Raw genomic sequence first — 22434 nt, 5'->3', positions numbered from 1 at the left:
CAGCTTTTTGTTTGTATATATGTGAGATGTGGTGGTTGTACCATATTTTCTCGTTGTCTTGATACCTGCATGACTTCTGCATGTATACACTTTCTTGTGAGTCATATGTATATTTCATGAAGTGTTTCATTCATTCGTTCGATGTGATTTTGCTGTAGCAAAATTGTGCTTTGTTATAACAGCAGTGTGAACAGTATCCAAACCATGCTCAGTATTCTTGTCTGTTCATCCCAGGGTTAGAGTATGGCAAACATGTGCCCATGATGGCCCCAGTGAGGACGCCCAATTCTGTGCCCGTTCATCCAGATGTACGGCTGAAAGTGCTCCCTTTCTATGATTTAAAAGGAGAACTACTCAAGCCCTCTAGTCTTGGTGAGTGAAATCAAAGTGGGTGGACACCAGGTGACTGCAAACTTTAAGAATTGTCCACCTATATTCAGTGGTATTGTCAAATTCTATTAAATTTGTAGCCAGTATTACTGAGCACTTTTCATCCTTCCAGATAAAGGTTTGCTCCTAGTTTTTTCTTTAACTGGAGATTACTTCAGTATTAATATGTTTACTTAGTATAAAACTTTTGATTCACTGCGACAGAGATAATTGCTCACAGAGAAATATGCTGTTTTAATTAGTCTGTCAAATGTGTCTTATATCATTTCAGTTCCACGTGGTGCTGTAAGATTTCAAGAAAATTACTTTGTATTTCACTTGACCCCCCAGCAAGCTCAAGATATTGCTATGTCAAGGTATGTTTACGTGAACTATCTAAATGGATCAATAACCTACATGTGTCATAGTAGCTTTCATGCCTTTCGTTAGAATCTTTTTCATGAAAAAGATCAAACCTTTATAACTTCAGGGTTGAAATTTAGAACAAGAAATAAATTGAAAAGTCATGGAAACACGGCTTTTCTAACTTTTCATAGATTTTCTGCGCTCCAAGTATGAACAGTTCAGTGGAAAGTGAAATGTGAGGCTTGTTTGTCAGTGAACGATCCTGCAGGAAGGAGACACTGAGCACTATAGATCCTGTAGGCCTAGCTATGCACACATGTATACTGTGATGAAAGTGCAGGGGTCCTGAAATCAGTCGACGCTGTGGACTGACCTCTCATCTCAGCTTCCTTCAGCCGACATGTGGCCGGTCTGAGGGAACTGGGGGCGGAGGGACATGCACAACACTGAGTTACAATACATACAATACTGGCAGTAAAACATAATATGCTGTGGTATATATTGTCTTATCTTTACACTGTACTACACAGCAAGGATGAAGTGGTTTTGATTTAAAGTGTACTTCTGATATTTAAAATTGACCATGATGCTGGTACATTGCATCTGACATGTTTTAGAAGAAGCCTAAAACAATGTGGGTAAGATTCTGTGGACTAGATTGAGAATCGGCCAATTTTGCAAGTCTTGGAAACACTATTTCTGTTGCTTCCATTTTGTCATCGTAAAAGAACACACGGTGTCATCTGTACCATTCAGTGTAGCATGTCCAAGATGGTCGGGTCACATTGTAAAAATTGTATTGAAACTACTGTAGGTTTGTTTTTAAGGATATTTCTGTGTTGCTCATTTAATTGTATACGTTCTTAATGTATTTAGATCTAGTTTTTTTCATTAAACTTTCGAATAATTCAGACACCACTTCAACAAAATGTTTTATATTACCCTAAATGGCTTAAAATTTCGTCCATGACAAAGTTGCTCATTTTTCCAGATTCTGGGAGATCTGGTGATTTTAGAAAGGTGCTTTGAGAGATGATTATAAGGTAGGATGATATCCTGCTGGGAAAATCCAAATTAATAATATCAAGGAAAGTTGCGGAAAAAACTGAGGTAGCCTTTTTTTTTTGGACAGTCAGTACAAGTATGTGAAAACATTGAGCAAGGGTTTGGTACTTGATTTAATTGTTAACATGCATCTCGATCAACTTTGTCTTGTTGCAGAGACTTCAGACCATGTGCTAAATTTGAATTCTTAGTTCAAGTACAACTCAGGTAAGTAACTTTATTAAAATCGATGATTTCCACAGTTACAGTGAACAAGTTCACAAGGGATGCGTTTTCGAATGTACAACGCTCAAGTGGTTCAGACTGTTATTTATGACTGATATATATTTTGTCTTCCAAGATTCTAATGTTTTTTGAATATTCTGGTACAGTCAAGGAGTTTAATTCCTGTGTACTGCTGAGAAATTTTAAACTTACCTTGTCTTACAAAGCATAAATCATCGAAGAAACGCTGTCATTTAGGAAGGACATACACTATTTCTTATAATTATTCGTACACCTGGTCATATATATGTAATTGTAGCAGGAATATTGAGTTTCTTTGTTCTCACATGATTAGAACATCAAATGAACAACATACTCATATCTTTGCTTTTCCTGAAGGCTGGTGAAGAAATGTAATAATGTACTTTCAACGCTACTAATATCTGTCCCAAAAATTAGAGGAATTGGGTACACATGTGTATGTAATCTGGTGGCTTCCTAATTCACAATGTGCAAGCCAAAATTAGTCAGAAGGATCACCGGGAAAAGCATGCAATTTTAGGAGTGAAAGAGTGTAAAAGTCATTTGAATTTGGCTCCATTTGAGTGACTTATTTGTGGCAGGTTTTGTTTGTTGGAGACAAGCTGTGAACAGGATGACAACTTCCCACCCAGTATTTGTGTCAGAGTCAATGGTAAAATGGCTGCTCTTCCAGTAAGTTCACCAAACCTCTGCTTTTGAATGCTTTGTAAGACCGCTGTAGTTAAATAATCTGGTGTATATTTTCATGCATGTAGCACTGTACAATACAGTCAAAGCATATGAAGTGTTTATCACAGGTTGCTCTGCTACCATTAATATTTCATATTTGCACTTGTAACTGGCATACTTTTTTTTTTAACATTTCAAATTTAGAATGTCAGTCTTCGCTCACATTTTGTTTCTTTACAGCCGGGACTGTCCTCCTATTGCAGAAGTGTTCCTTTTCCTGCATTTTTATATCGGAAACCCCATTAAACACAGAAAACGAGTTCCGAAAACTAACACAATTTACTTTTTGCTCTTTTCTCTATCACTGTGTGCGAGTCCAGCACATTGAGAGATAGGATTTGTTTGAGTTATCACATTAGGAGTCCACACAACACCGCCATTGGCGTTAAAAACAAATGTTTTATAATTTCCTGTACATAGTATTGCCCAGACGTGATTTACGTGTTGCCAGCGACGGATAAGATTATTGTTTTGTCTTTCTCCAGCAAAAATTACATGATCAATAGGTAGACACATGTAAATTTGGAGTCCTGTGATTGTAAGTGGCTTGTATCTACATGTAAATAAAGTGTAAGTGGCTTGTATCTACATGTAAATAAGATCAGTGTGTATAACTAATATTTCATCTGAGGGGACTCGTTTCAGTATTAAGCAAATTAAGTATTCCTGTTTACGAAATATGGGCAGAATTTGACAGTCTTGGCACTGGGTAGTCACGCTTAATCTCTTAGTTTTCTCCCAAATTCCCATTTATCACAAAATAATGATATTAAAACACTCAGCCTGTTGCAAAGTGCTGGTACTAAAATTATGAATTTAAACTGAGGAAAACATAAGCTGTTGGTTGTAGGAGCATAGTGTGAAGTGTGAGCTTGTTTATTACACTCTTGAACTGTCGGGTTATGCCCTGATGCTCTCCCGTGGCGGTCAGTCAGTAACGGCCACAACCACAACCGACGTAGTGAATCCTGGGACACACTTTCTGGGTCCTAGGGCGAAACTTTAGATCATTTAGATCAGTTGTTGGAAATATAATTGGCACAGGAAACTTATTCATTGAAGGAACCACAGGAGGTTGAATTATTTTTCTGGTTAACCAACTGTGATTATTTTCACTCACACACACACACCTCCTCCTCCCCCGACCCAAAATGCTATTAGGTGCATGGTGCCCATGCCATAACCAGCTGAGAATCCATGCCATAATCAACTGTGCAGGGGACAGCTGAATTGGCTGAATTACACTGCATGTACAGGTACAAAGGTTTTCTCTGGACTTTATGTCCTTAGTTACGGGTGTGCCACTTACATGAATGCTCCAGTTGCTTGTGCAAATATGTCAAACATCTGTTTTCATTGTGCAGTACATATGTGCACATCCTCTTCTAACATTGTTTACTCTTCCCAGGTTTAAACTAAATGGAATATTTTTCACTACAGGTAAAACATCAGTTAAATTCATTTTGTGTTTCAGAACCCTACCCCCTCCTCCAAACCTGGCGTTGAGCCGCGGAGGCCAGGTCGGCCGGTTGATATAACCAATCTATGTCGTCTCTCCCCAACCTCCTCTAATCACGTGGATGTCTCATGGGCATCAGAATATGGCAGGGTCAGTTAATAACATAGTCTCAGCTGTGCAAATAATACATGAAAATCTTTTTAATGAAAGTAAGCAACCAAAAACCTTAAAAAAAGACTTTAATCTGGTTACATGTTTTGGTCTTAAGATAGGAAAAAGCTAAACCTAATTTTTTTGTTATTGGTTTGTCAAAAATGTTTTTATCATTCTGTGTAAAAATTTTACAAGATGCCTCCTCTTAATGTACAACATAATGGCACTGTATAGGATATCAATACAAATTTAATTTTAATTTCTTGATATGGAATAGTGTCTTCAGACAATTTTAACAAAAGGTAATGTTCCTTTGACTGACCGCAATCTGTTTAATTATAGGGCTACTGTGTAGCGATTTACTTAGTGAAAAAGCTTTCCGCAGACATCCTCTTTTCAAGATTAAAACAGAACGGAAACCGTCATGCTGATCATTCCAGAGCTCTCAGTAAGTGTAGAAAAATTGCTGAATATCCTATGTTAACATCCTATGAATCATAATCGCTTCAATGAAATTTTGTTAAATAAGTCAATAGGGAATATGTTTCTGTACAATTCCATGAATCCATCATATGATTAAACAGGGTAAGGGAAAAATAAGAAAAGGCTGTCAAAGATGGCTTGTGTTGACATTTTCATGCTTTCGTCATAAGTGTATTTAACATTAGTGGAACATATTCATGGAAAAATTTAATATGGATATGGATTCCAAATCCTCATTACATAGTATAATTCTGATTTCATTTGCAGTCAAAGAAAAACTTTCCCATGATCCCGACAGTGAAATTGCTACAACCAGTCTTCGTGTATCTCTCTCATGCCCAGTAAGTACATGTTCCATGGGATATAATTTTTTTGTACCCTGGTTCTCTGTAAACAAACACTTAGCTCATACTGCGGATGGTTGTGGGTTTCCCCTCAGGCTGAATGATTTTTCCAGGTTTCTTCCCACAATAATGCTGGCCACTGTTGTATGAGTGAAATGTTGAGTACCACATAAAAACACATATCAAATAAATAAATAAATAACAAGTTCAGTGAAAAATGTAGACCTGCGAGGTAGCTGTTAACAAAGTTGCTTGTCCTTGACAAAGGCAAGGGCCAAATCCGGTGCTGGTGTCATCAATATTAAGGTTATGAAGGTGTGGTAGAGCAGAGGCAGGGCTCAGACCAAATTTACATGTATCTGTCCTTAATTTGGACGTGTACACCTAAAATTTGGCCCCCAAACTGTTAATCTCGCTTCTGTATGAGAATGTATTATCAGGTTTTGCACTGTCACGTGGGCACATCCTCTCATGTGACATATACAGAAAAGCAGAATTTACTAAAAATCAGTTGTCACCAGTAGCTTGCGAATCAAAACTTAAGCCACTTAGCAGAAGTTTCTCTGTGTATTCCTTAGTCTTGGTATTCAACTCTTTGTTTTCTAGCTGGGTAAGATGAAGATCCAGAACCCATGTCGAGCAAGCACCTGTTCACACCTCCAGTGTTTTGATGCCTCCACCTTCCTGATGATGAATGAGAAGAAACCCACATGGACTTGTCCTGTCTGTGATAAACCTGCTCCTTTTGACAAGCTCATAGTTGATGGGTGAGTTGCCTGCCCTTATTCATTGGCCACCTTTTTTTCAGTAGAGAGTAAAGATTTCGTCTTAACTTTTTTCGTAGCATTAATATGTAGTAAACCAAAATTAGCTTAGAATCTGTACAGAGGCACAGGATTTGATGCTGAGTGTGATAGATTAAGCTAAGCAGCCATTTGAATTTACTGTGGGTTGCATGTTAATCTACTGATCTTTTTTACAGGTTATTTGTTGAGATCCTCCAGCAAGCCGTTGACTGCAATGAGATCCAGTTTATGGAGGACTGTTCATGGAAACCTATGAAACCCAACAAAGAAACACTTGTTATAACTAGTCCAATGCTGGAAAGGTCTGGCCCATCACAAGGTGAGTTGAAATAATAATAATAACAGGCAATTTTTTCTTCATATTATTAGATACTTTGCTGTAATAATATCTGACATACATTGATAATTCTGTGTTGTGTTAGCAGTTGTCATCGGTTGTGGCAGCTCTACCAACTGGACTGAAACAAAACCTGCAGCCTGTAACAGCAATACTTTTCATTAAACTGTAAATTTGTAAAGTGTCTTCCTAAATATGCAACTGATCAGGCCTTCATGTAATTATTTGAAAAACATACTATGGTAAATGACGATATGAGGGTCATAAAATATTTTATTTAGTGCCGAAAGTTACATTTTTCCATTACAATATCATCCTATTTTCCAGAACACCCCAGTTCTCCTTTCTAAGGTTTTCAGAATCAAATTACCCATAGACGTGTTCGAAATGGTTGGTCAAATACTATTTTTTTTACCCTTCAGCCATTATTGGCCTAGGATATTGTCATTGCGGGTGCCGTCTGTCTGTCCATATCCTTGTAAACGGTCTATCCCTAGATCAGTTTAGCCCAAGTTGACCAAACCACACTTACTCTTAGGCATGAGGAAGAACCTTTTTCTTCGAGGCCATTTAGGTTAAATTTTTCAAAACTCTTGCAAACATCTCTCCAGAGTGGTTTATGCCCTCTTACCACACATATACTTTGTCCTTATGAGGAACCCTTTTGTTTTTCAGCGACCTTGACATTTTTCTTGAAGGTCATTGAGGTCATTTAAGTTAAAAGGCTTATGAAAGGCTTGTAAACATGCCAAATACATATCAAAAACAGCTTAGCCCAAGTTAACCAAACTTAAGCCTTAGCATGACGAAGAACCTTATTGATTTTTCTTCAAGGTTATAAATTTTATATAAGAGGCTGCAACGGCAGTCTGAAGTAAACAAAAAAGCTATCTTAAAAAGGTATTCTCCTGCTTCATGTTTCACAACTTTTTAAATGCCACTCAAAGAAAATCCCGGGGCATAATTTTCTTCATTTGGTATAGAAACATAATGGTTGTTTCATAGTTCCTTTTCGTGTATCCTTTAAGTTGGATCTGTTCATTACATTGTATATGTGTTCAAGGTCCAGGGGCATTGCACAGTATTTTTGGAAACCAGTAATGTAACAGCTTTTACTCCATGTCTTGTACATTGCAGACAGGGCAAAACAAAGTATAGATGTAAACAATCATTTTCAGAGAGTTTGCTCTTTTTTGGTTGATCAGATCGCAAGAAGCCAGCACCGGAAGTCATAGATTTGACGTCGGATACCAGCGATGATGATGATGATCCAATAGAAACCTCCCCACCACCAAAGCTAACACGAGAAGGGTGTGTGAGTCGTTCCGCAACTGTCCAGTTAGACACTCCCCCATTGATAACTCCGTTCTCTACCTCTTGTTCGAACAGCGCCCTTGCCCCATCCCTCACCCCGACATACTTATCACAACCCCTCACCCCTGCACCCAGTATATCCTCACGTTCACAGTCCCCTTACAGTTACACTCGTACCTCATTACCCATCAAATGTCGCCTGGACTCGCCACCACCAGCGCACATGTCTCCCATAAAGCCATCTAATCATGAAAGGTATCAGACTAACATCCACCCTTCATTTGGAGTGCCAGGATTACCTCCCTTCCCTCATCAGTACTACCAGGATGTGTACAACATGTTTCACCTTAACCAGGCCGCAGCGCAGTTCTACAACCCCTCGTCCTTTATCCCTGGTCCCTTAAACCTGAGCAAAGGCTCGATGATGGAGTGTGATAACCCTGAGGACCCCCCTCGGTCCTGACACATGTCACCCCAGGGGCTGTGCCACCTTCAACATCAAGCATAGTCATAGTACATAATTTATACAGTCTTGAGCAATTCATGTACATAGGTTTGTAAAATATTTTTATGTGAGCTATGAAGATTCATTTATAGATAAAATATGTGTAAGTTATGTAGGGTCTTGGCCAACTAGCTTAGCTCATCAGCAACCCATATTCTTTTATGTTAATTGTTTTTAGGCCGTGTCTGAATAGAGTTTAGCAATACAGAATCTTGCACATTTTGGAGTCCTTTAATTCTTGTTACCAAACCAATGGAATAAAAATTCATCTCAAAAAAGTTTGTGGCAACATCCGAGAAGTCTTATTTAAATCTGTCCTCCATAATAGAGCTGATTCACACCCGCTTCCTCCCTGTAATATCCTTGGGGCATAGTGTCACAATATGTTTGAATTCAAGATGTTAAGTCAAATTGGGTCACTCATTTCATTCACATATATTTGCATGGTCAATTGTTATACAGTTTTTTTGGAGTAAATAATTTAGCTCTCTTTGCCAACCCATATAAGTCTTGCAGAGAACTTTGGTTTCTGCACTATGCATCTTAGATTTTGATATCTAATTTCTATCAGATACTTGGCAGTTCAGGCCAGTAGAGATTCTGAATGCAAAAAACAGTTCATTTTTCTGTCAGTTAGGTCATAATCAGATAGTGTGTAGATAGTCTGTGCAAAATGATTCTTAGGTTTACCATAACTTCCACCGATGAGGAATGTGGATAAAAGGTATCCTTGTTTGAACTAACATCCTGTTACTGGCAACATAAATAATCTGTTTTATTTCACAACAGTTCGTGTTATTTGCACAGTTTATTTAATGGGCAAGTGGTAATGGTGCATGCCAGAACTGTAAGTATGAAAGTGTGTCCTGGAGTTATGGGCCCAGAAAATAGTGAATATGAATCTGTGATCAAATACTTCTTTGCACAGCAATTGATTGCGTCTATATGCAAGTTTTGTGGAAAAACAGGGTAGTTCGACAGAAAAAAAACAGTATATTTTACAATTATACATATTGATAACTTGTGAATACATTGGTTTGAAAGACATGTTTTGATTCTTATCAAGTCTTTTAAATGTATGTACAGCTCTGAATCTGAAATGAAGCGAGTCCATGTAGGAGATGATGTGATACTGATGAGAGATTTCCTTACCTGGTAGCTTGAGAGCTCAGAATAAATATGTGGGGATATAGATCTAATGGTTATATCCTATCCGTGATCTGTGCCTGTGCTAAACATAGTTACCATGCCTTGACCTAGATGTAGTACCACAGGAAATGCTGTGAAATATTATTGTAAATATACTTTGACACTCTCAACGATTTCATTTCCATTTTGCAGGCGTGAAATCCGCTATTGATGAAAATCTAGATAACTGCAGGATAAGATTTCTCCTGTAGACAAGGCATCGTAAAGAATTGATCTGATTGTATACTGTACTTTTAAAACCTTTACAAATTTCTTGCCCTCTGACCGTTCCTGGGCAGAACATTTGAATCACAATTGTATTTTTTACTTCTAATGTTGGCAATGTACATGTATGTGGAGAAACTTGAACAAAAATGTTCAATATTTATAAGAAGTGGACATTTCCAACCAGTAAACATTTGGCAGATATACATATCATACATGTAGATGATGGATGAAAGAAAGTAACATAAAGTGTCCATTTTAAATAGTGCCTTTTTTAAAAAAAAAAATTTGTGCTACATTTTTGAGTGATTTGGAAATATTTGTACAGGAGCCAAATATCACAATTTCTGAGTTATAAGCACTTAGATATTGCCTTTTTATTGTTTCATATTTACCATTTGATATTTATGTCTTGAAATAGTATTCATGAGGCTGGGGTTGCAACTGCATTACTTGCATCAGTCAGATTTTTAAAGTATATGAAAAATATTAATTTACATTTTGTTTTTTTCATTGATATGTTGTCTTATATTGGGGTGCTTGTAATTTGACTGGATGTAGGTCAGCAAAGCTACATGTGTATTTGCACAGTAAAGTTTCCCACAATATTTTCTTGAAAGGCTGTGATACGAAGGAAATCTCAAAGTGAAAGCATGCAGGTTATGTTTTATGGTGAGGGCAGACTGATGGGCAATTTAGTAGTCCAAGATGGCGTAGGGGGTAGGTGGGGGAGCTGTGGCATGTTTGAGTGTAGTTCATCCAGATTTTTTAGTGTTTTTTAGTTTTTATACTTTTTGGCACATTTCAAATGTCCTGAACAAACATATATGAGCAAGGCAGTGAAATTGCCTTCAAGGAAATTGTGGCATGTAAATATGCCTCAGTGCAAAAGTGCAGACTACAACGTTACCATGAAACAGATTTATACTTGAGTTGTGTCCTTTTTAAACTCATGGATTGCAATGACAGGTGTTCTGGACATAAGGCTAATTTGCTGTCAGATAAACAGATTTGCATACTTGTAGTTTAACCAAATACTCCTTATCAGCATGAATTTTTTTTTTTGGAATGTAGAGAATCTGATAACTTGCAAAGATGGCTCTTTTTTTTTCATTTTTTTTTTTTTCATAATTTTCACATTGTGAAGCGTGTACACAGATCACTAAGATGCGGGTTAATTGTGTTAAAACATAAAACACATCAAACTTTTTGAATTATGTTTACAAATATTGAAAAGCTAATGCATTACTTGCACCCATCAGTCTGCCCTTGTACCAGAATGATGGCAGGGAACATACATCTACCATTTGTATTTGTCTACATGTTTGTAAATAGTAAGTTGTAAATATGTAAATTATGTAACCTTTAAATGTGGTCAAAGTTTTATCTAGGACACCTTCATGTCTGCAAAGGTCTCAGTGCACGTTAGTGTAAATAAGGTTTTTTCTGTTTCATGCATCTGTTCAATGTACACATGTAAAAGTTGTAGGTATCAGCTACAGAAGTTGATTCATATTATTGTTGAATATTAATGTGTACTTGCTCATGTTCTCTTCCATCAGCTATTTTAGAAATTAGGCCCAACTTCCACTGGCATAGTTAGCTTTAGGATTTACTGAGCCTATAAAGCATGTGTGATGATGGTGAACAGGCAGTAGGCTGTAAGAATTCAAGTGAGGGGTGCTTTTGCGAACAAATACAGTGCACCTCGTTTCCTCTCCTTGCCAAGCATGACACTCGAGTATCTCTTCTGCAACATATCCTCACCCCAGTCCCTTGCCCTCCCCCTCCCCCCTTACCCCATCTTTTAACTCCCTGAATCAAACCCATATTCAAGCTGCAGTAATTCTTTTGAAAATGATACTTTCATATACATGCATACAAGCACATTTATGTTACAAAATTCTGATTTTTAATCCCCGATTCTATTTTATGTTGTGGTTGTTTGTCACATGAACTGCACACTGCTAATCCAAGAGATTGTCAATGTATGATGTGGCGAGCCATGTTGAGCACTCATCGTTTCCATGTCAAATAATATAAGCCGAAGTCTGAAGGACACTTTTTTTTAGTCTCGGATCCAACAGTTCGTATTCTGTCTCCTCCAGTTACAAGTGCAGTTTGCATTTCTTTGATATCATCCTGTTATTTCGTTATTACACTGCTCTCATTGTTGATATTATTCATTGCTATTCAACACTGTTTTCAAACAGCTAAATTTATCCACCTTGACATGTTCAATCTTGTGCCCTGGCAGATTTTAGAATTTTCCTTAGTTGTAGTTTTTCAGTCCAGTGAATTCTTACTTAAATACATGATCATTTATGTAGACTGGTCATCATTTAGTGTAACACTGTCTTGTGATTTGACAAAAACAACTCTGTATTAAGTTTCTTTGTCAAATTAAAACATTTGTGTACATGTGCCATTTTTGTTTTGTTTTCTTTTCTTTTACTTTTTGTTTTTTTAGTAGAACCTAGTTATAAATCAGGCACTGATTGAGCATGTTAAGGTGGTAAAAGGGATTTAGGAATTGCTGACCAGGTCAAAAGTGGTTGGTCTGGCATGTACACAAGACAGTAAATTGTGAAGGGTTAAGGAAACCAGGGTCTTCAGTGTTGTAATTCCTGTTCACAGTGTCTTTCATGATGGTTATTCGAAAAAAAAAAAAAAGCCCTTAAAAGAAAACGGGTAGCTTTTATGGACCAGATATTTGACCAAATTTCAGCTATTTCTTTTTTCCTTTTTGCTCAATATCCAATATACCGCTTCTAAATCAGAACAAGAATGAAATGGTGTGGTGTGTTTGTCGTTGAGATATCTCTCTGCAACTGTTATTTGAGGAAAACAGGAATAGGATTCTTCTGTGTGTCCTTGAATAGTTCAGTTGTATTTTTATGGCACAAAAATACACATAATTATGAAGCTTAAAATGTGATGGACAGTATTTGTGACTTACCCTGGGAAAGTCCTGTTTTAATATCAGAACATCTGTGACCGAACTGCTAGAGGTACAGTTGTTAGAGGGTTAAGATTTCCATGATTGCGGTTCAGTACATAAAATCATAGTACTTGTTAATATGACAATGATTTGAAAAGTTAAAGGCGCTGTATGCCTTAGGTACGGGAACAAAAGCTGGCCTTCCTTGAGATCTTCCTCAAAGAGATAATTATCTACAGTATACTAAACAGCCAATCAATCTTTGTTTCTGAACAAGTAAAGATGAAAAACTTCTTGGTGATACGACGTGGCTATACGGTATGTCCATGATTATCTTAGGTATGTGCATTTTCTGAAGGATGATGTAACATTTGCCATGTACATTTGATAAAAATCGAGCCAAAGGTCATAATTCCAAAGACACCAAGTCATGGCATGCTGGTTTCCTCAAAGTTTTCCTTTGTCAGCGCAGTTTCCTCCCACCATAATGCAGACCGCTGTCATATACATGAAATATTCTCGAGTCCCCCTTACAACACCAATTCAATAAGAGTGAGCCATTCCTGAGTGCTGCTGTCCACCATGTCAAATGGTTTCAGTTCCACAATGCATATTGAAAACAAGGAATATATAAGACCTAATGTCTACAGCTTTTCCAGCCAGTTTGACTTTGCTTCGTCGACCAGCTCTGTTGGCTAATTGTCTGAGCTCGATGGTGTTTGGGGAGGGTTAAACAATAATTAGTACAAGACATCAGCAGAGGTGCATTATCATGTAATTCAAGTCAAGCATCATTTAACTTTAATTTACTTCATGGCATCTGGGTCAAACGCCTTTGTGATGAAATGTAACAACAGAAAGAAGATACTCTACAATATAGAACATCCATAGTGTATGGAATCTTTGGGCCATTCTGTCCTTTCCATTTGCTAGGAATGCTGAGAGAATTGGAGGTGTGTGCTATGTTGGCATGGCAGTTATTTAGTACAGGTCGTTAATTCTGTACTTCTAATATGATTCAGTCATTGAAATAGCACTAAGGTGGTAGTGGTTGAAGACATGTACTGTTCAACCATTTTGCATGTACAGAGGAAGTTTGTTGGAGTTCTTCAACACATCTTGTGTATGTTTTGTCAGAAGATTATGACACTGCATCCGTGGCCTAGTGGTTAGAGCGTCGGCCTCGAAGTCGGGAGACCCGGGTGAAACCGAAGTTGGGGCATACTAAAGGCTTATAATGGATACATGTTATTGCCTCATTTAGCGCTCACACTGAGAGCTTAGAGCAAGGATGCAGGACAGGTTGGCCCGATATTAGTATAATGTGACTGGTTGGCATGTTACTAAAGTGACATGGACTCGCCTTGCCACCAGAAGACACAATATATGTACACAGGCCTAATCACTCCTGGTCGTTATATGATTGAAAAACAACATAAAACTCCAAGCTTACATACATAAATACAATGCTGGACTTCCATTTAGAACCCCACAGAACTGAAATTGGCATAGACTGAAATTTAGAGAGACTGTGTGGATTTGTTAACATGCTATCCCTGGTCTGTAATCCATGAGATTTGCTTGTTGTTTTACAAAGGCAGAGCTGACCTTGGTCTTCCACTAATACACATGTAGTTTGCATATCTGTAGGACACATGAGGTTATGTTCACCAGGGGCTTGCCAAAGATTGCTGGTTTACCCTGGTCACTCCGGTTTCTCCATCCATGAATGATAACCACATGTGTGCTAGTATGTATATATGTTTACTGGAAATGTAACAGTTTTTCAGTCATTTGGCTACAAGGAGTCAGTTGTGTGTATATATACTGTGCCCATCTGTGGCAGGGCAAGTCCATGCCACTGAAGTATCATGCCATAGACACCAGACATAATACACCACCCAGTGGCATTATACTGACACCCGGTCGGTCAACCAGTCCTGTTTCCTTGCTCTAACCTCTTAATGCTGAGGCAGGCAGATAGTCTTGGATGTCCAATAATACGGTCTGGTGAATGTTTTAAGGAGACTGGCAGGTATAAATGGAAAGAAATAGATTGAGAAAAGCAAACTGTCAACACAGTCTAATATATCGGACTTTTAAGCTTCTTCAGAGAGCACATGTAGATGTTTGAACAAACTTAACCCATAAGTCTGCACAACTTCACAATGAGAAGTACATTGAATTACAAAAGAGGATTCCTGACCAATTCCCTGTTTCCTCCCACCATCATGCTGGCCACCATGGTACGAGTGAAATATTCTTGAGTACCGCGTAAAATACCAATCAAATAGATAAATATGGGTAATTAAATCTTGATATAGCATTAGTGAGCGCTATGAAATACAGGTACTCCTGTATGTCAGTAAATATTTGATAACAGAATCTCTCCAGTTACAGAATACATTTATCACAAACCGATGTCCAAATGTAGACCTACATATAACTGGAGGTTTAAGGGAGGAAAATACAGTACTTGCCAATGTGAAGCCCAAGGCGAGCTAGCATCAGTCCAGTTCATAAGACCACAGGCACAAAGCTCTAACCCTAATTACTCCTAGGTGCTTTCACCACCCACATACATATGCCCTTCTCATCAAGTTGGGCAGATCGGTTTGTACAGCAGTGGGTAAATGAACATAAAACGAGTCGAGAATTGAAGCCTAACTCAACACAGTGCTTTTACTGATTTATTCTTTTTCGGTGTTTGAAATTATATATTTTCTGCCAACCACATAGCTAAAGCATCTAAAACGTTTTCCAGTTGTGGAAAAGTTGATCATGTGGTTGACATTAACTGTGAGACCTGCTAAGTATACACCTGAAACGTTGTACATTACCTGTTGGCCTGACTACATGTATCTCACCCTTTCAAATGCTGTATAATAGAGAGCGTTCAAATAAAAACATTGATTTATTTATTTGATTGATGTTTTATGCCACAAAAAACATTGACCGTTATGTGTGATAGGTATTAAGTCACGTAACCAGGAGGAAATTTATTTCACAATCTCAAACTTTAGTCTTCAAGAAATACAGTTAGACATTCTGTGAATGTGTATACATAGGGTGGGCTCCCAGAAAAGCACAACATTGAATATACCTCAGTTATTTAGTATAGTAAGCAGATCAGTGCAACAGATGCAGCGTACTGTATTTCACCTACTGTATTTCACCTGAAGTTTCGCCTGTAAAAATGCACTTTTAGAAGCAGGAGGAAATTTATTTCACAATCTCAAACTTTAGTCTTCAAGAAATACAGTTAGACATTCTGTGAATGTGTATACATAGGGTGGGCTCCCAGAAAAGCACAACATTGAATATACCTCAGTTATTTAGTATAGTAAGCAGATCAGTGCAACAGATGCAGCGTACTGTATTTCACCTACTGTATTTCACCTGAAGTTTCGCCTGTAAAAATGCACTTTTAGAAGCATAAAAATACCTTAAAGAGATACTTTTAATCAGTGATTCTGATAAATCAATTAGAATCTAGCAAAATGTGTCATTTAAAGACTTCAGACTGGTACTTTTATGAAGTAATGAAATTGTACATTTCAATAAAATTCCATATACATGTATATTGGTAGTACAGTTATTTCATATGATTTATGTTGCCTTTGTTGCATGTATATGTACAAATGTGTAACAAGGACTTCTTGCAGTGATTAGCATTATAATTTGTGGTTGTTACAACATTTCATTGCTTTGAAGGGTTAATTACACCTTCAAGACTGCTGTTAATGGCTGTGAGGTTTATAAATGCCACTGTCAGACTGTTTATTTTGATATGCCAATGAATTTATAGATTTAGATGCTGATGTTTATTGTAAACAAGTAAACAGAACAGCAAGCTTAAGTTTATTCTAGGTTTCAGATATGTCAAGTTTACACAATATATTAATATAGCTGGGTCAAGAGTTCTGTTGAAAGTAAAAAGTACTCCTGGGATAGAATCATAGCTATGATGCTGTCGCACAAGGATAAGAGGTTTGCTAAATGCAGTCTATATTTAGATTTTACATCACACTCATTCTTAAAGCTAAGCAGGAAAAATTGCAATTTACTATTATACATCATTTCTTCAGAAAAAAATCTAGAAATTTTCAGGCATTATAAGAGGCCTGGTTTTTAGATTGGTATCAGTAGAATTTCTTCGAATTATAATGCAAAGTGACATTTTTACCTGAAAACGTGACCAACAAATTGCTGCTACAAAAAATACAAGGTTAGTGAAGTGTCAGTGAAATAACGGTCAGTATAACAGGAAAAAAAAGGGAAACTGTAGAGAGGTTATAACCGGATGTTAATAATGTATGACCATGAACTGTTGCTTTAAATCATCACAGGCATTGGCAATCATGACCTTTTCAAATCTGATTGCTTGCATTGATGATTTTTCATTGACGTAGTTCATCCGAAGGCTACATGATCCTCACATTGTCAAACTCCTGCTTATTAGATAAGCAAGGTTAATGCATCTGAATTTTGCAGGAGGCTTGTAGCCTGTGTAACTGAAAAAGGCGATTTTAGCCCTCTTGAGACCACTTCTCATACTATTAGATTATTAACTGTATTATTGGAATATAATAGAAGGTTGGAAGGCCTGATGTTATAATTAATTTGAATAGCTGAAGGCCTGTTCATTGCTGATATTGAGAAGGATACCTTTAGGCAGAGATATTTATAGAATATGCGCCGGCAAAGAGGCTACTGCTCGAGAGAAAATGGTCCCAAATGATACATGGTGAGCTGTCCCTTAAGCAGTATATGGATTCATGGAGAAAAGATTAAAATTATATTCTCTCTGATTTGGTATGCTTGTCATATTTCTTAGGTTTTGTGTAAGAAAAATATTGAAATATATGTATATGGTTCCTGCAGATTATGTAATTGATTTTAGAAGTTTACCCCTGGATTTGTATATTACAGGCATTTTCAGAAATCTGATTTAATCTCCTGTTACAAGCATGCGCTGCCAGCATGTCCATTCTACTTCGTTTGCTGCAGATCAGTGTTAGATCTGAATGTATATGGCTTCACACCCTATGTTAATGGAACAAGAATATCCAGTAATTTGCTCTCGTACACATATTCTATTGGCAGTTCTAAGATTTCTGTCGTGCCGTATCCTGAAACAGGAAGTATGGAGAATGTATGTCACACTCAAGCTAAGTGGGTCTGGCCGATCCAGTTCGTAGCCTAAAAAAAGGACATTCTCAGCTTAGTCTTTCATCTTGTTTTCTAGTTGTATCAAGGATTGTATTCAGAAAGCTAACTTTTCATGGAAGAGGCTAGTTTTGAGTCCTAAATACCATTAAACCTGTCTTTTGTGGCCATTGAACGGAGATGAATTTAGTGGCCGCTTAGGATAGATCATCACTATGACTGTATGACAATCTTTGCTAGTGGTGGCAGTGATGCTCATTGAGGATCTTAATTTTAAAAAAAGCAAAAATTTGTCAGTATATATCAAGATGAAAACTTAATAGTTTGTAATTTTGTCTGTTTTTTCCTTACAGTCCCCCATCGCCATCTGGCAGCACGTCGTCGAGTTCCGACACAATACCAGCGACGTCACCTCCCCCGTTACAGTCGTCTGTGCCTCTGAGCGGCTCTGTCATCCACAGAATGTCTCCGTCCACATCCCAGCCTCAGCCTCCTTCCACCTCTACTCTCAGTCCTGACGCGGTTCTTAGCAGTCTATCTGACTTGGCAGACATGATCTCCCCCACAGATATTTCCTCCTCCAGCCCCACTCCTCCAGGACTCCCCACCCTGTCGTCAGCACCCTCTATGCTCTACCCATCCATGCCTTTACCTGCCATGAGCCGCTCATCCATGTACCAACCAATGCCAATGGCACCCTCCTTCCCATCCATGCCGTATCCAAGCTATGGTGAGTAGCAGTCGGGGGCAATCTTTCGTTTGTAGCGCACTTTCACAAAACTTAGGAAATCAAGTTTTTGTAGGTTTCCACATAACATTGCATTATGCTGTTATAACCTATAGATGTCATTTATGAAAACTGTACAAGAAATTTGATTCAAGAAGTTGTGTGAAAGTGGGTCATGGATGATAAGGCTGAAGTTTTGTGTTAAGTACTGAAGATAACTAACCCAGTAGTTGTACATGTACCTTGTTTACAGTCTGTATCTTCTGTGTTCTTCAAGGCTGAAGGAGCCAGTCTACCAAATTTCACCTACGTGTAGGGTTCAAATTTCTACTGTGGTTTTTGATCAAAGCATTTAACATGGTGGTCCCATTTTTTGCCCAACTGTACGAAGTAAGGAGAGGTGTTGTTAGGAAGTGGGGTGGGGTGGGGTGAAAAGCGGTATAGACGTTGGTGTCCAGTTAAGCTTTTTTTTTTGTTTTTTTGTTAGCTTCAATATACAGTGAATATGTGAACAATATGGGTATGAATTTAGAATCCCTCAGAGAATAGAATGATATTTATTGTGAAGTGGACAGAGGGAAAGAATAGTAAATAAATGTTACATTGAATCTTAAGACGAACACATGAAATGTACAGTGTAACACAGGATAAAACTATAGCTTACCAGTAAGTATTGCCAGTGCAGTGGGAAATGCCTGAACAAAGATCAAATTCAAAGTCTCAAAACTCGGAATCTGAAGTCTGGCCAGAGATGTCAGTGTTATAAATTGGAACTTCAACATAGTTCCACTATGGGTTTAAATTGATACAACATCTGTTTAGCTAGAATCTGTCTCTTAAATGGCTCCATTTAGATATGAATTCCCAGGTTATTTAGGCCAGCTAGTCTTGGGTTGGGATCTGTGACAACAAATGCTCAGCCATACGGGGCTGCTGGCTGGAGAGGGCTGTGGCAGTAAATCTATTGTTTTAAAGTCATTATGATTCTCAGAAGCCCTCCCAGTAATATACTATTTAAACAGGTTACAGTCTTTATAATTGGGACTAGTCGGTAAATCTGGATGCTAATCCTTTGAACAAAATGTTAGGAATGGTATCTCAAAAAGTACAGCATATATTTACCTGAAGCCTAAAGTGCATACAAAGCACAGTGACAGAAGGGGAGTTTTCCACCGCTGATGCCTTCATTTGTCTCCTACAGGTAAAATCTAAATTCCCAGTGAGTTTGTGCATTCACCCTGTTCTTCTGTAAACACAGATTTCTGTAAGACTTTCATGTAGGGCTACAGTTTATGGAAACACACAGTATCTTTTGAAGCTTATTGTCTGCCTAGCTACTTCACCAGATTTTTGGAGTGTCAAGTTTATTTATATTTTGGACTTCATTTTCTCTGGTATGCACATTGTCTATAGGAAGCGAAGTGAAGTAGCACTAGATAAAAGAGTGGTGGAAATCCTTCCAGCTACATGAAGGCACATTACACGTACATGCACTCTAAGGACTCCTTCATAGTCATATAACTGAGAAATTGTCACGTACATCGTTAAACCCTAAGCACTCATTCACTCCTAGACCGCGACAGAATGTTTAAACCATTTACATACATGTACAGTGAATGTTGTTCACTGATTATTTGCTCAGTCAGTCATAGAATTGCTGGTATTTATGACAGTATGATAATTTTGTTGAATGGCAAGATCTTAGCATTGTCCAATTAGAGAATAATGTCTGTCTCTGACACTTTATTTTGGTTTAGGGGACGGTATTTCAACGTATCACCTCACTTGAACATTGTGCAGTTCTAGGAACTGCTCAATCAGGCGAGCTACCAGTGTTCTCTGAATGCCTTGTTTAATGTGCTTTCACCTAGCGAAGGCTTTAGTGCAAAACAACATGAAAACCTGCCACACAGGGGATATGTCACTGATATTGCAAATTTGCTATTGATTTAGTATAAAGCTGTGTTTTTGTTGCTTTGTGCCAATTATTTGGAGATGTTCTATCAAAATGTTGCTCATTTGTGCCTAACCAGAATGTGGTTATAATGGTAGTGTTAACTGTGTCTGTTTCAGATCTAGATCTGATGTCCTTGCTAAACCCTGACACCAGGAGCACTGATACAGAGGTAAGCTGAACCTGTGGAGAATATAAATGAGTTCATGAAGGCTGAATTACTAGCTGTCCAATCTGATCTTATGGGATGAAATATGTTGTCTTTGAAACATTCTTGTTTATGAGGCAGTATGTCCTTGTTGGTTGGTTTCCAGCTTGTCATCTGAGGAGATGAAATATGTTGATCATGGTATATTTTTGCACATGTAATGTTACATTGTTGGTTGTATTATTAGCTGTATGATCTGACCAAACTGAGTGTTCTCGCTCATAATATAATGTGTTGGTTGTTTTATCAGATAGAATAGTCTCATAAATTGTTGGGTGTTTTATTTCAGCTATCTGATCTGATTAACATTCCCAACCCCATGGGGACGTTCATGAGGTCCCAGAGCCCCTCAGCAGCATACGGCTACAAGAACTCCGACTCCCCTCCAGACGTCATCTCTCTGGATTGACTATATGGATGGAGGTAGAAGCTGTGAAGTCGTGAACATGTATCATTACGACCATAGATAACTGAGCAAGGAAGTGACATTTGAGTGACAAGCAAATTTCTGTTTTTGTTGACCAGTGCAGATTGGAAGATGGACAGGTGGGTGTCAGCCAGAGACTGAAACACTGTCGGTGTCACCAGAAAGAGATAGGCTCAACATCACTTGTTTGTGATGTACAAATATGCCTACATACGGGTTCTAGGAAGTTCTTGTTATTTGAAAAGATATGCCTAAATCTATTGTATAATGGAGGGTGATACTAGGGACAAGAAGTCGTGGTCAGTTCTTGGCATGTACCAACAGACTGGTTGTGACTGGAGCATTACCCTCAAGATTTCAGAGCAGAAAGATGAGGGTCTTACCTGTCCATGCAGGTGGAAATCAGGGATGTTCATTCCTAAAGCCAGGCTACAAGTGACATCCAAGGCTGCCATCCAAGGCTGCCATCCAAGGCTGCCATCCAGTGAGGAACAGCTGATCCAGCAACAGCCCCAAGACGTGCTGGAAACACCAAAGCTCACACATGTGATGTGTTTACAGGTCAAACATGAAGATGCTTGCAGCCCACAATTCTAGATGATTTTTAACGATCATTTGGTGAAAACTCAGGAAATATTTTCATTGAACCAAATGAATTGTGCTCATGACTGATTTAATTCTTTGAGATGTAGATATTTTTGTCATCCTTGTTCAACATTCTGCTGTTACTCTTTCTTTCACTGCTTAAATAAGATTTAGTAGGTTTTTATTTTAGCTGTATAATACTTTTCATATTTGATTGGTTCTATGTTCTCTCTTATCATTACACTAAAGAGTAAATTGCATAACTCTTGAATATATTTATTGCATACAAAAGTATTAAGATATTATGGATTTTTTTTTTAATGAGGATGGTGGATTGCCATCAAGTAAGTCTACAAGATCTAACATAATGATTATACCTCTATAACCCAGCTGAAATGTAATTTGTTTAAAAGAAAGTGATATTTATTAAAATCTTAATACATTATAATACAAGAAGGCCCCTGCTAATCTGATTGGAAAACAAATCAACTTTGGAATACAGCACTACTAGTTATAAAGTGTGTCAGTGGACTGGTAATGAAATTTTTTTCTTATTCACGATAATCAAGAGCATGGTGTACACAGTCAGTTGGATGACAGTTCACAACCTATGACTCATTGCCTTGGCAACTAGAATTCATGTTCTTGGTATTATTTCGATGTATTATTTATTCTTTCTGCTGAGTTCTAGATCAACAGTTTTCTTCTTGTGTCAGCTTTGTAAGCAATGATAAATGCATGAGAAACACAGACAGTAGTATTGGCATCTCTCAGAAAGTAACGTAATCATCAGTGTTGGTTAGAGAAATGAGAAAGTGTTTGGAATAGTATTAT

At 37.8% G+C, this 22434-nt stretch overlaps 1 protein-coding gene across 7 annotated transcripts in view; it reads left to right on the top strand.

Moving 5' to 3' along the window:
- LOC135473055 (E3 SUMO-protein ligase PIAS2-like) overlaps window positions 1-21480 on the top strand; it is a 34670-nt gene extending 13190 nt beyond the window's left edge. For all 7 annotated transcript variants that reach the window (XM_064752848.1, XM_064752846.1, XM_064752844.1 and 4 more), the window contains 13 exons: window positions 235-372; window positions 662-746; window positions 1957-2007; window positions 2628-2718; window positions 4250-4384; window positions 4730-4835; window positions 5138-5211; window positions 5821-5981; window positions 6197-6339; window positions 7563-7668; window positions 18053-18429; window positions 20500-20552; window positions 20878-21480. In XM_064752848.1, the coding sequence (XP_064608918.1) occupies window positions 235-372; window positions 662-746; window positions 1957-2007; window positions 2628-2718; window positions 4250-4384; window positions 4730-4835; window positions 5138-5211; window positions 5821-5981; window positions 6197-6339; window positions 7563-7668; window positions 18053-18429; window positions 20500-20552; window positions 20878-20997 (1640 nt within the window). In that variant the 3' untranslated portion in view covers window positions 20998-21480. The remainder of the gene's footprint in view (window positions 1-234; window positions 373-661; window positions 747-1956; window positions 2008-2627; window positions 2719-4249; window positions 4385-4729; window positions 4836-5137; window positions 5212-5820; window positions 5982-6196; window positions 6340-7562; window positions 7669-18052; window positions 18430-20499; window positions 20553-20877) is intronic.
- The last annotated feature ends 954 nt before the right edge of the window (window positions 21481-22434 follow it).

This window comes from Liolophura sinensis, chromosome 8 (genome assembly GCF_032854445.1).
Source record: "Liolophura sinensis isolate JHLJ2023 chromosome 8, CUHK_Ljap_v2, whole genome shotgun sequence".
In the NCBI taxonomy this organism is placed as follows: Eukaryota; Metazoa; Mollusca; class Polyplacophora; order Chitonida; family Chitonidae; genus Liolophura; species Liolophura sinensis.
The sequence above is the reverse complement of the archived record's forward strand: the minus strand, read 5'-3'. Positions and strand labels throughout refer to the sequence as shown.